We start from the raw sequence: 14,992 nt of genomic DNA, 5'->3' as shown, positions 1-14,992 counted from the left end.
AGATGGATTCGGGCAGATAGCTGAAATATACGAACTTTGACAAGAAAGTCAATGAAATTAGTGGATACCTTAAAAAGAAGGAGAGTTGATATGCGTGCCATCAAGAAATTAATTGGACTTGGCAAAACGCTAGAGAGATAGGTAAGACATGTTATAAATTATAGTACCGTGGGATAGATAAAAATAGGAACATAGTGGGAATTATTATTATATAATGACTTAAAGATAAGGTCGTAGAGGTAAAATAGATCGGAGATATTATTGCAATAAGGTTTGGCATTTTCACGATTAAATAATATTTTATTCTAATTGTTGCTCCAAGTCTCTTGTTTCTATTAAGCTCAGCCTTAATAGAAGCGGGTAGCAGTGCATAAGGGTAAAATATGCTATGCTAAGTGGTTGCATAAGAGTGACACGTGGAGCCGAATGTAGAGGATAGTTAAAATCGAAGACAACTATTCTATTTGTCACCGGAAAGAATGATGCTCATAAAAACGCAATAAATACCTGCCACCCTATAACATTTAATAAAAAATATTTTACAATATTTAGTACACTATTACAATAATCAAATAGATTTATCCTTGCAAGAAATGAGATAGAAGCATACAAGATAAGGTTTGGAGTTAGTAGCATACAAGATAAGGTTATTCCAGGAGAATTGATAACCACCCAATATAGGTTAGTAGTCTTAAATGTAAAGCTAAAGAGTAGATTGGAAAAGGAGATGAATTGCAAACTACCCTTCGACGGTTTTGTTGTCAAAGTTTCCCATTGAATTCCACTAAAGATTTTAAGATCCTACACTTATTGTTTTAATTTTATGCGATGTGTATCATAATAACAGGGAACAATTCGTATTTAAGGAAGGCAGCATATTAAGTTGAGTTTGCTTTAATTTTGTGTGGAGTTAGTCCAACACGTGATAGTATGCTAGTGTGAGAGGGAGTGAAAAATGGAAAAAATTAGAGCCTAAAATCTTGCTATATTAAGTAATTAAGTACAAATATCCCTAATAATAATAATAATAATTAGGATTCCAGTTTTGCATAACTAGATAAAATTGTAAAATAGTACGGTATAGCCAGTTTTCGGACTAGTCATTCAAAAATAGCCAGCATTTACGAAGTCAATGAAAAATAGCCACTATTTTGCTGCAACAGAGACCGGTCCAGCATAATATACTGGAGTTCGGTGCACCTGTATATGAACTCCAGCATATTATGTTGGACCGGTATACTTTGCTGACTCCAATATGATATACTGGAGACTGGAGCACCGGTGCTCCAAACTCCAATATATTATACTGGACAATTATACTTGCTGGAACTTCAGTATATTATGCTGGAGTTCTAGTGTACTTATGCTAGAACTCCATCATATTATGCTGGCGTATTTTCTAATGTAATATACTGGCGTATTTTCCGGGTTTTGAACAGTGTTTTCGCTCAGATTTATCTTTACATGAAAAGTGGCTAAATTTCGATTACTTTTGAAACCATGCTATTTTTGAACGATCAGTTGTAAATCTGGCTATTTTTGAATTTCTCCCGATAAAATTCTCTAGATATTCCCTTATGAGTCTTGGGCGATTTTTGAAATAATGATAGCCAATTAACCCTGCAATCTCACTAGGGGTGTGCATTCGAATCGGTTTATCGATAAATCGAATCAATTATTTGTTATCGGTTTATCGATTTATCGATTTCGATTTCGATATTTTCCTTATAGAGTTATCGATTTCGATTTCGATTTCGGTTTTGTCCTCTCCGGTTATCGTTTTATCGATAAACCGATAAGATATACTAAATTTATTTTTTTATTTTTTTATTTTACCCTTATTCTATAATACCCTTTCATTTACCCTAAGTCCCTAACCCTATTATTTCATCTACCACATTTAAGGAATGATCATATTTAAAGCTCAAGGGAATGAAGTTCAAATTAATGGAAAATAGAATTAGCCGTGATGATGTATTTTTATTTTTTTATACTGTTGGAGTGTTGGTGGCATACATTTGATCCCTTACTTTAGTTTCGTTGCATGTGCTTGTTGACACAATTTTTATGTTATAAACAGTGTTCGTCTTATTTTAGCTTCTTTTTGTCCATATTAGTTAGGCGTGTTTATAGCAATATACTTTCCGTGGAATCCCGCAAATTTTCTTATTGGTGTAATCGATAACCGAATCGATAAGCCCCAAAACTCGATAAATCGAAATTGAAAAAATCGAAATCTTATTGAAATGATAACGATAAGCATATGTACAAATCGATAAGTAATTATCAATAAGGGTCAAAATCGAATGCACACCCCTAAATCTCTTAAGTCTTTTTAGCCGAAAATTGTTTTATCAATTAGCCTATTGATGAGTTGATGTACAATAATAATACATAATGTGTTTGTGAGGGGCAGTTGAGCTGCTTGGGAGGAAAAACTTAACCAGAACAAGGTGTATGCTACCAAATTTAATATTTTACCATGATTATAACAACAACAACAACAACCACCCAGTATAATCTCACTTAGTGGGGGTCTGGGGAGGATAGTGTGTACGCAGACCTTACCCCTGCAATTTTTTGATAACAATAGAGTCATTTTAGAAATATATTGATATATCAAGCAATTTTTAGATGAACTAGTAACTGTGACACATTTTAGAGACATTGTAGCTTCTTATGTTAGAATTTTGAGGGTCCTCCTCAAACTTCTGCCCCTGTTTGGTAGACGATCCTTCGACCGTTTGCGGGTAGGGTAGAGAGGCTATTTCCAAATAGACCCTCGACATCCTTTACCATGATTATACCATAAATATTAATTAATCGTTATAATGGCATGTATTATTTTCAAATTTTGTGAAAAGCAAGCATCAATTTCCGTAACATTTAATGTATCAAGTGAGTTTTATTTTCTTTATAAAGGTTTTTGGTGATTTCCATTTGAAGTAACGAAAGAATGAAGCATCCAGTTGCAGAGGCGAACGAGGTCAGCCCATTCGGGTCATTGAGCCCCGACGAGTTCTATTCTCACCACTCAGTGAGTCACGGCTCCGAGTTCATCACCAATTCTCGAGGTCTCAAACTCTTCACTCAGTGGTGGACCCCACTCCCTCCCGCTAACCCTATCGGCGTCGTCTGCGTTGTTCACGGATTCACCGGCGAGTCCAGCTGGTTCGTTCAACTCACCGCCGTTCACTTCGCCAAGCACGGTTTCGCCGTCTGTGCAATCGATCACCAAGGCCATGGCTTCTCCGATGGCCTCGTGGCTCATATACCCGACATTAACCCCGTCGTCGATGACTGTATCGCCTTCTTCGATTCTTTCCGTCAGCGCCACGCGCCGCCATATCTTCCTTCGTTTCTCTACGCTGAATCTCTCGGCGGCGCAATTGCACTTCTCATTACTCTCCGGCAGGGAGATTCTGCTCTAAATAGGCCTTTTGACGGCGTCGTTTTGAACGGGGCCATGTGCGGTATCAGCGCTAAGTTCAAACCGCCGTGGCCGTTGGAGCATCTTCTGGACATTGCAGCATTTCTCATTCCCACATGGCGCGTTGTTCCCACTCGTGGCTCTATTCCTGAAGTCTCATTCAAGGTAAGGGAGTTGAATTATATTCTATTTTTATTCACTTTTTTAAAACTGTTTTTTTTTATTGGGGAATCACGAAGATGGAGTGGAAGAGGAAACTGGCAGTGGCAAGCCCTAGGAGGCCACTGGGGAGACCACGAGCGGCGACGGCGCGTGAACTGGTGAGAGTGTGCGGGGATCTGCAGAGGAGATTCGAAGAAGTGAAGGTGCCGTTCCTGGTCATACACGGCGGCGGGGACGTCGTCTGTGATCCGGCTTGCGTCGAGAACCTTTACCGGCGAGCGTCTAGTGAAGACAAAACTCTGAATGTTTACCCCGGAATGTGGCACCAGCTGGTAGGAGAACCGGAGGAGAATGTGGAACAAGTGTTTGGAGATGTTTTGGAGTGGCTGACAACCAGAGCAGAGCGTGCCGCTGGGAAGAAAGCGGCAGAGGGCGGCGGCGCGTAGAGAAAGTAGTGAAGGGGTTGTGACAGGAAGGTAGTTGGAGGTTTGTAGTTGAAGAGTGGTTGGATTATTATTGGTGATATAATAGTGAATTTAATGGTGATCACGGAATCAAGGATATTATTGCATGGGATAGTAGGTCCAAAAAATTGTACGAATGGGACAATATATTTCTTTTTTGAGTATTGAATTGAATAAAAATAATAATAATAAGATGAAATACAAGTCCTATAACATATACGGAGTATGTAGTATCTCTCTTTATATCGAAGGGTATAATTGACAGAGTGGAAAAAACATGTTTACCTTCAAATACAACCAAATGTAGCTAATTGAACATGATTTCTCTTTTTAAATAATTTAACAAACTCGGACACAATTACCTTTCGCAATTAGGAATTTTTTCAGCTTTCCTAATACATATGTTTTTTATATGAACGAATACCAGACGTGTATTTTATATATACATTTATCACATAATTAGAGTTAAGTGGTATGGTTAAGTAATATATACTCTCAGATTTAACTTTTAATTGGTATAGCTAAATTACTTAATTTGGTGTAAACACCGGATGCTCATAGTGTTTATCCGAATAACTTATGTGTGGTTGAGTTTAATTAAAATAATGCTTCTAGCGCATCCATGGGAATTACTTGGGCGTTTTGACAGTTTAGAACAAGTCACTTGAAACCATGCAACTTTCTTGCAGATCTTTAGGATTACGTCTTTGAGAGATTATGAAAATTTCAATGTTTTTTAACAATTCTTTTCTCTGTTTATGCATAATAGTCTACTCTATTTACAACGAATTTACATTCAAGGAAAAAAAAAGGTAAGTCTAGGGAAATTAAGAGATGGACAACCTGTTTGGTGAAATAGATTGTAGATCAAAATCAGACGGAATAGTGATGGGAATTCTAAGATCTGCTATGGACAAAGCACATGAAAAGGTCCAATCTGAAGCTGGATCCATTGAGTTTCTTCACGAGAGATCAAAGTTCTATGAATTGGCAGTGATCCTTGTGGAATCAGGTCTAAGCATTGTTCAACAAGAGACTGATATTCTTGAAAGCAACCGCGAAAAGGTCATCTCAGACTTAACAGAAATGAGGCATTGGCTCTTGGGAAGGATTAAGGTAATGAAACTCTTAATCACTGAGAAAGATAGAGAATTAACAGAGAGGACTGAAAATGAGTTAAAGCTCAGACAGGTTTTGGAATCCAAAGAAAGAGAACTTGTTTTTATTCGCGACAAATTTGAGCTTCAGAGAACAAAGAGTGAAGGGTCTCAAGATTTGAGGTTAGTACTAAAGAATGAAGCTAAAGAATGTGAAACTAGTGACTCGAAGTTGGATTCAGAACTTCTAAATGAGGGAAGTTGTCAAAATGACTTGTATGTAAGTTACCATATTCCTGAAATAAAGCCAATGACTGATCATTCATTAAGGCCTGAACAGAACAATGTGATTCAACAGATGAGTTCTGATATATATATTTTAAAAGAAACCTTGGATTTTGCATTTGGGAGAAGGGATAATGGTGAGATGGTTCCTTTAGAAAAGCAATGGAGGCGTACCATTGAGAAAGATACATTATCTGTCTTGATAAAAGGATTCATATATGATATCCAAAAAAGATTTGAATCAGAGTTGAAGAAAAGGGGTGATCAAATTCCACTTGAATTTTCAAATGAGAACTTATCAGAATTTATCTGTGAGATAACAGCGTTGCGCCATGAACTAGAGACCTTGTATAGTAGACATGAGGAGGGAAGGAAAACAATGAACAAGCAAGATTTCTTAGGCCAAAAGTTGGCAAAGGTACGTCGGACGTGTAGTGAGCCTTTGCCAAAAGATGCTCGTCAACTGTCTGATCAAGAGGACCAAGAAGATGGTGGGAGTAATTATGTTGCTAAGCTGATTAAGAATCATGAGTCAATTATAAAGAAGCAGTTCGAAGATCGCAATTGTAAATCCATTTTCCACAAAAAAGACATGGAACTTGATATCTTGGACAGAATGATAAAAGACATCATCACAAGATTGGATGTTATAATAAGCTCACTGAACGTTAAGTCAATCGATAAGAAACATGTGAAAGAGAAAAACTTGGAGTCAATAAAAGGCACTGCTACTTTATTGCTAAGTCAATTTGATATAGAAGATGGGAATTTAGAAACATTGGTTAAGAATTTTAGAGATGGCAACATCTTACCAGAGACAATAGGGAGCCTATTGAAAGAGGATGTCTACATGGTACTCTTCATTGAAATGGTTAAGGCATGTAAGGAGGAAAAAGATGATATTGATATGGAAATTCAAATAAGAGAAGATATATACAAGTTTATCATGGTTGAGGCTGTGAAAGATGTACATACCAAATTTTCGGAATATTTGAATCCTGCTTATAAGAAGGTGGAAATTGATGGAACTGAGGAAAGCCTGATTCAAAAGCTCGATTCTTTGTTAAAATGTCTCGAGTCAGGGGAAGATCTAATGGCGAAAGCAAGTTCTGAGAGAGAAGAACACAATGTGCGTCATGAACTTGAAATCTTGGAATGTGATGAGGTTGAGGAGCGCGAGACTATTGAATGGCTGTTGAATGATGATGAGTGCACTTTCACTTCTGTGAACGAAAAACTAGAGATCGCGATGAGACAACTGTCTACAAGCAAAGAATTGTTGTTTGATTTGGAACAAAGTCTTGGAATTTCACCTGATGTTTTAGCAAAAAGTACTGATGATTGCCTACACATAAACACTAGTAGTGTTGTGTCTCAAACTGAAGAACCACAAGGGTTGTCAGTTATTAATCCATCTGATGTTTTGATCTTAGCACAGATAGCAGATTTTCATCAAGTGATTCAAGAATTTGAGGTCAATGTAGTTCATAATATAGACACAAAATCGTCGAGGTATTCAATTTTTTTTTTCATCTGTTTTTTTCTTCTCAGGCCTCAGTTCATAATAGGGACTAATGAGAATGTTACATTACCTTTTTTCCAGGTTAGAGAAACTGAAACACCAATTCCACAACTTAATTGTTGAACCAGTTGCTTTAATAAAGAAAAGGAAATTGCTTTACAAGAAGGCTTTCTTAGCAAGATGTCAGAATCTAAAATTGGCTGAAACTGAGGTACATTTTATTGAATTTAATTAGAAAATTAATAAACATGCTTAAGCATCTTGCTATATTGTTAAGCCTTTTTTTCTTTTTTCCTGTTATAAGATGCGCGAATTTAAGAGTTTCAAGTTAGTTTTCTTTATTGTTTCCCCTTTCATCCACACGAAAATGACAATTCTTTTTAAACGATGGTGAAGGATCGGAGTGAAAATTGAAATTTATACAACTCTATGTACAATAGAGATTCTGTTTAGATTTTTTCCTCTTTATTTATTTATTATGTAATATTTGTTGAAGGACAATTTTATTTATTGCTAAAAGAAAAAACATGGAGTAAGATATTTAGCATTTAATGTAGGTTATTGATAAGATTGGTGTTTTTAAAGGTGGATTTGCTGGGGGATCAAGTAGAAGCACTTTTGCATCTGCTTGAGAAAATATACGTGATACTCGACCAAAATTCAATTGTTTTATCTTGCCGTTTTCAGGTCAGCAACTACCAAACATAATATGGTTATATTATTTTTAGTATGAATTTGTGATTTATGAGTTATGACTCTTTTTCTTCTTTTTCCTTTAAACTTTATTACAGGTATTTCATATTTGTATTCGTTGTATTAAGTTTTATCTATTTCGTTACTTTTTAGTTTTTTCAATTATGCAGGTGTTTGACATCTTAAAACTTATCAAAGACAAGTTGGAAGATGCAGTTGCTTGTGTATCTACTTCTTAGTATATAAAATCAAATATTTAATTTTTGTATAACATGCTCATTTGCTTATATGAACATAGAACATAAGAACAAAGGCGTATATAGGATTTAATGATTACGGGTGCCATTGTATTGAATGTGAATTTACTGTTAGTCAATGAAGTTGATAGGATGGGTATCTGGTCAGTTCGTGTAGTTTTAAATTTATTTGTGTGATTCAGTTCATTTTGAATTAATTTAGTTCGATTTGCAAGGTTTTTTTGTGCATAAATAAACACGTGATAAGCAAACTAAAAATGTTTGATTCTTTATTTGAAATCAAGAAAAAGAATAACATTAACTAAATAAAAACGAAAAAATAATATCCTAACAACCATCAAACTTGTTGGTTTGTCTCTTGTTTGTCAAAGGTCCAACACCTTGCTTTTCCTTTCCACTGCCATTGCCCTCAAATATTTTTCCTTGTCATTTCTGATTTTTCTCTACTCTTTTGCCTTGTCCTTGTTCTCATTTTTGGACTTTGAAGTGGTAGAAAAATAAGAACTTTTATGTCCTAACCGGAAATCACCCAAAGCATCCGCAGCACGATGACACCAGGAAGGTCTTTTACGTTTTGCCTTCGGAGTTCCATATGCACGTTTTAATAGTGTAGCCTGACCAATTATACTTGGCAGCATCTAAACAAAGTAGTTAACTAGCCAGGTTATTGGAAAAATCTGAACCAATAAAAAAGACATGCTACAAAACGTGCCAATCATGGCTACAAGTCAGTTTTTCAGCAAAATAACCGCCCAACTACCCGATGTGCATTGCACACTTACGCATGTGCCAAGTTTTGGAGCCTGCCTTGACATCCATCAGTTGTGCCAAGCTGCCCACAAGCCGTGACAACAACTTGTATGCGTTTGTGCACATGCCTCTACCTTGCCTTTGTCATGCCATGCCATGACCTTATCTTGCCTTACCTTGCTCATGTCTTCCCTTTGCCTTGCCATGTTTTGGCCCTGCCTTGACATAGATTTACCTTACCATTGTCCTGCCAACCTATACGTCCATGTGAAATGTCTTTGCCTCCGTCAAGGTGCGTTTGTAAACCACACATAGTCTGTCATGCTGAGTTGTCCGTCATGATATTATTGGCGAATCTCCTTAGTTATTTTGTTTCCTTTATTTGTGCAGATTTTGGTGTATCTTTAGTTTGTCAATTACAGCTCATTATCCTATAATTTAGGAGTAATTCTTGGTTCATCCTTTATATTTAAAGTGCTTTGTACATCATGAATAAATGAATGAGCCTTCATACTCTTCCTGCTGTGCACCTTTATGGTATCAGAGCTTTTCAAAGCTCCAACGAGAATCAATTGTCTGCTCGTCTCCTTTAAACCTACCTCATAATTTCTATGTCAGCCATGGTTAATCCAAGCAACTCTATCATCCCTGCTAATGTTCAATTTAATCCAGGTTCCCAACTTTCTCTAAAGCTCACTGGTCCGATCAATTTTGTCAATTGGAAGGCCCAAGTCGAGTCTCTGATGTTGGGACACGACATCTTTGGCTATCTTGACGAAACTATGATAACACCACCAAAAACTGTCACCATCAACAACTCAGAGGAACCCAATCCCAAATATAAACTCTGGTTTCATCAGGACCACTTGATCCGCAATGCATTGATGCCACCTATCGTTCGAAGGACCTCAATACCCAAGAAATAGTGCAGTTGTCCAAGATCTTTGAGAGAGAATCTGGTAGAAAGAACCTGTATAGCTTGTTTAATAACATCATAGCTGGAACCAGTGATAATAATGTCACTGACATATACAAGAATGTAAACCAACACTCTATTATGATGACAAATAAATAGAGAAGAGTCAGAGTTAGTCTTTTGAAAGCCAATCTGAACCAAGAATTGCTTTAATTTAGAGTACCAGGTGCGAGGGGCCTGTTTGAGGCCGTAGATTGCTTTCTTTAATTTGCACACATAATGAGGAAAATCGGGATGAGCATACCCCGGAGGTTGACGCATATAGACATCTTCTTCAAGGTGTCCTTGAAGAAATGCGTATTCATGTCCAGCGGGTGCAAATGCCAATTATGCTGAACTGCAAGTGATAAAATGAGTCTAACAGTGACAGATTTTACCACTGGACTGAATGAAGAGTGATATTCTACACCTGGTCATTGGGTAAAACATTTTGCAACCAACCGAGCTTTATACTTGTCAATACTTCTATCAGGTTTGATTTTGATACGATATATCCATTTGCAGTCAACTACATTTTGGGCAGAGGATGGCGGTACAAGCTCCCACGTCGTGTTGTTCATCAATGCTTCAAACTCAAGTTTCATGGCTTCTCTCCAATGTGCACTCTTTTGGGCTTGATTATAGGTGGTGGAAAGTGGTTCAGTAGTAACAATGGCAAGGTAATCAAAAACTTATTTGGGTTTGCTAATATTGTTCCGTGAGCGAGTCACAAGTCGGTTAACAAAGGGTAGTTGGGTATGGGGTATAGCTGTGGTAGATGGTTGGTTGAGATTCAAAGATGGGATAGTCACTGGGGCAGATTGTTGGGTTTGCCGATTTCGGCGTTGATACTGGATTAGTGGCTGGGATGTTGGTGGAGTAACAGTAGAGCAAACTGGATCAGTAGGGTGTTGCGTGTCGGAATTAGAGACAGTGGCAAGAGCCGGCGCGACCATGAGATAGACTTGGAGATGAACCTACAGAGGAAGCTGCTAGAAATTGTAGAGCTACCTTGATTGGCAATGGAAGCTCATGATTTTCAGACGGTATAGATTTGGGGCTAGAGTCATGTGACTCTTTTTGTAGGATATCCCAATATATATTTGAAATTCTTTTCTTTTTTAAAGATAAAAATATATCAGAAAAAAGAAATTTATATTCATAAAAAATAACATCTCTTGAAACATATATCTTTTGAGAGATAGGATCATAACACTGATGGCTGTGATAAGTATTAGAATAGCCTAGGTATACACAAGGAGTGGACCTAGGTTCTAATTTGTGTTTTGCATATGGTTTAAGCCATGGATAACAGAGACAACCAAAAGTACGAATTGTGTGGTAATTTGGAATTTCTCTAAATAATCGTTGGTATGGAGAATCATTATTGAGTGTGGGGATAGGCAGTCTATTAATCAAGAATGTGGCTTGTTGACAAACAAATGACCAAAATACTGGAGGCATGGAGGCTTGATGTAAAATGGTTTTTGCTGTTTCAATAATGTGTCTATGTCTACATTCTGCCATGGCTACTCTTTGTGGTGTGTATGGTGGTGATACAAGGTGTTCAATGCCATTGGTATGAAGAAATGGTTTGAGGCCTTCAAACTCACCACCACCATCTGTGTAAAGCGAGAGTATTTTTGTATGAAAATAATTTTCAACAAGGGGTTTGAATTTAGAAAATATTGTTTGGACCTCGCTTTTGATTTTAATCGTATATAAACAAATATATTTTGTGAATTGATCAACAAAAATTACATAATATAATTTTTTATCAATTGACAAAATAGGCGAGGGCCCCAAAGATCACTAAAAACAATTTGTAAAGGCTTCTTGCTCAATAGAGTATTTTGAGAAAAAGGTTGCCCATGGCTTTTATTGGAACAACACAAATTACAATGATCAAACTTTGCAGAATTTGAAACTGGAATTGAAAACTTGTAAAAAAGTGTCTTGAGCACTCTTTTATTTGGATGTCCTAATTTTCTATGTCAAGACTCCAGAGATTCCGCCTTGTTGGTTTGGTAGCTCAAATTGCATTGGTATCCTCCGGAGGGCCACTCATAAAGTCCTTCCTTATTCTGGCCTCGTGCCAACGGCGCCCTCGTTCTCAAATCCTTCACAAGAAAATCATAGGGAAAAAATTCAATTGATGTCAGGTTATCTTTACAAAATTGAGACACAGATATAAGGTTACGTTTAATATCTGATGCACACAAAGTATTCGAAAGCTGAAACTTTTGTTTGAAGCATTTATTTGAACATGACCAGTGTGAGTTATAGGGATTTTATTACCGTTGCCCATCGTAATGTCCTCCGTACCAGTGTAGTCATCTAAATGTTGAAGATTCTGAGTATCAGTAGTCACTGTCGACGCCCCCTTTTTCTATGGGTCGAAATCGGGTATACGACATTGGGAGGACAACTCTATTCCCTTTCGAGAATTAGGTTTTGGAATTTTGAAGAGTCGCCACCTAATGATTATAGTACATTAGGACACTTTAAGAAAGGTTTGAGTTGGAAAAAAACCAGAGTTCGGATAAGGGCTAGAAATTATCTCGAGGGAAAGGTGTTAGGCACCCCTCAAGATCCACTAGTGTGGTCCCGACCATGTTACAATTGTGACTTTACAAGTAAACAATCAAGGCTCAAATAAGGACTTGCATACAACATTGCAATTAGGTTGAAAACTTTTGAAGGTAAGTAGAGAGGACAAAAATTTATGAAAAAAAGATTTGAATGGTTTCACGAGAAGAGATGAAAGCAAATAAGGGGAGCGGGGGTCCTAGGTTTACGATTAATATGGATCACTTCAATGCAACACCCAGCAATCACTCGTCAAAAGAGAGGGGTCGCACATGATGTTAGCGCATCGGTCATCATCTCCATATCTACCCTTCCCACCCCGTTAAGGTATTAAAGCGCGAAATAGTATCGTTACTTATTGCATGCTATTACCCGTCCCAATCCTATCAGTCCCGGAGGCATATGGGACTACTAATCCTAAAGGGGAGGGAGCTGGGGCTTTTGCAGTTTTTAAAAAGGATAAAATTCTAAGGCGACATTCAAAACATTTACAACAAGTATTGGGAAAGCAAGTAAGCAGATATGGCTCAAATAAACCTCTTTAAATCAGAGAAAATCATATAGTTTAGCATGTCTTACACGTACTGATTAGGTCTGAATTAAACTTAAACATTAAGGCAGGCTGATTTATCACATATTTTTAGATAAGAAGTCCGAATTAGGTCTGCCTGCTGGTTGTAATTATGAAAGACTGATGCAATTATAGTTTTTACCCTAAAGCTTGCCTAGGTGTTAAATGGAACTTATAGGCATGATATCTATTAGTTTTAAAAATAAAGAAGTAAACTGATTGCAGAAAAAAGAATTGTCAATTACAGGGAAATAAGATCTGCAGGCGTTAAACATTATTGCTACTGATTTTAGGCTTATAAGCGAGTTGACGATTCAGGTTTGGTTGATAGCTCATATAGGCATGCTTTCTAAGCGTTACTGATTTTAAGCGCTGTTATTGTTATGCAGAAATCCTATAGGCAGGTTATCTATGTGCAGTTAGTTATTTAAATCTTATAAACAGATTTGCCTAGTGATAGATGCATATGCAAAATGCAGGAAGTCCTATAGGCATATTACCTATATGATATGAAGAATTTCAAAAATGACTTATAGACATGGTATCTATATGAAGTGCAGAAAAACCTATGAACATGGTATCTACATGAAATGCAGAATTTCAGAAGTATATGAATTCCCTATGAACATGGTATCTACATGAAATGCAGAATTTCAGAAGTATAGGAATTCCCTATGAATATGGTATCTACATGAGATGCAGAATTTCAGAAGTATAGTAATTCCCTATGAACATGGTATCTACATGAGATGCAGAATTTCAGAAGTATAGTAATTCCCTATGAACATGGTATCTACCCCTTTGCATGCAGGACTAACCCTCCCTTTTTCACAAAACCCCAGCAGTTTATTACAAGATTATTACAGACCAGAATGAATAAGAAAAAGATAAGAAATATATCAGAAATTAAAGATTCCAACCAAGGAGAGCCTAATTCAGACCCCAGGTCTAAAATATGAAATAAACCAACTTCCAAAGATCAGATTTCCACAGCCTTTCTCTTATTTGGGATGTGTCAAAGTTCCAAGGAGCTTCAAGAACTCCAGGCAATGCTTACACCCCCAAATATCATTGCAGAATCAGATTATAGTGCAGTGTGGAAGGGCCAACCCTCAAATGTCCAAGCTCAGAGGGAACTTAAAGTCCCAAGGCAAGGCTCATAGGAGGGGGGGGCAGAACTTAGAGGCTAGGAGTAAGTGCAAGTGCAATAAAGGGGAATTAGAGGAAGTCCAGCGTAAACCGGTGGTCATACCCAACAATAAGGAGTGCTGGCACACCCTAACCAGTCTACTAGGCCACATTTTGGGAGTTAAGATCCATTGAGGATCAGGTTCAGACCTGAGCAGCAATTTGGATACTGCCAGGCCATAAACCTTAACTCAAACACATAGAAGGGAGTAGGGGTATTAGGAATTCACAACAAACAGCAGATGCAAAGAGAGAGTAGCATATTCAATACAGAACATGAACAGGAAAGTAGCCAAGAGTGTAGCAACTGTAAAGTAAACACATAGGGATGATGCTGGAATCAAAATTAGGACATACTAGTTTTAGGGAAACAAATAAGTGAAAGCAGAAGTCTTGTAAGCCAAATTACAAGCAAGCAGTGCAAAAGATCTCATAAGAGAGTAGAGAATTGAAAGAGTATTGTAATTGAGAGTGTGTGTGTAAGAGTATGCAATTCAAAGTCTGTTCAAGTGCAGAAGAGTAGTCCCCTTTTATAGTGAAGAAAAGAAGTAAGAAAAGGTAAGGAAATAGTTTGCAATCAATCATATAAAGTCTCTCTTTGGTTAAGGGATTCTGATTTAAAACGGGCATAAGACAATTAAGGAAAGAATTTGATTAAAACCTTTTCCAAAGTAACATAATAAGGGTAAATACACAGGGTTTATTTAAGGCAAAAGTCCAATGGTACATGGTTTGTGAAAAAATAAGGAAAGGGAATCAATCAAACAGCCAGTAAAATCAAAGCTGCAAGCTTTGTTCGAATGAACCAAGTCAGAAAAAGGGTAACGAAAGGTTCAATTAGGGAAAATCAGTAACAATCAAGTAAACACCATTAAAGGAATTCGGAATCAATTAGTAGTTGGCAAAACCTTTTGAAAGAAGAGTTCTCATATATAAAGCACACAAATATGTGAATCAAGAAGAGGCTTGTCAAATTATTTAGAAGAGAGTTTAATCGAAGAGAAGTTCAGAATCATAAGCAAAAAGATA

General features: G+C 37.1%; 2 protein-coding genes across 2 annotated transcripts; both read left to right on the top strand.

The window, feature by feature from the left end:
• Positions 1 to 2,821: 2,821 nt before the first annotated feature.
• On the top strand, positions 2,822 to 4,268 carry LOC107806477 (caffeoylshikimate esterase). Its single transcript, XM_016630633.2, has 2 exons — positions 2,822 to 3,595; positions 3,670 to 4,268. The coding sequence occupies exons 1-2, from the start codon at positions 2,957 to 2,959 to the stop codon at positions 4,036 to 4,038; spliced, it is 1,008 nt and encodes a 335-aa protein (XP_016486119.1). The 5' UTR covers positions 2,822 to 2,956; the 3' UTR covers positions 4,039 to 4,268.
• A 268-nt stretch (positions 4,269 to 4,536) lies between these two features.
• On the top strand, positions 4,537 to 8,027 carry LOC107806478 (WPP domain-associated protein-like). Its single transcript, XM_016630634.2, has 4 exons — positions 4,537 to 6,950; positions 7,042 to 7,171; positions 7,546 to 7,647; positions 7,824 to 8,027. Exons 1-4 carry the CDS (start codon positions 4,891 to 4,893, stop codon positions 7,890 to 7,892), a joined length of 2,361 nt encoding a protein of 786 aa, XP_016486120.1. The 5' UTR covers positions 4,537 to 4,890; the 3' UTR covers positions 7,893 to 8,027.
• The last annotated feature ends 6,965 nt before the right edge of the window (positions 8,028 to 14,992 follow it).

This window comes from Nicotiana tabacum, chromosome 11 (assembly GCF_000715075.1).
Source record: "Nicotiana tabacum cultivar K326 chromosome 11, ASM71507v2, whole genome shotgun sequence".
Taxonomy (NCBI): Eukaryota; Viridiplantae; Streptophyta; class Magnoliopsida; order Solanales; family Solanaceae; genus Nicotiana; species Nicotiana tabacum.
This window is presented reverse-complemented; position numbering and strand designations above follow the sequence as displayed.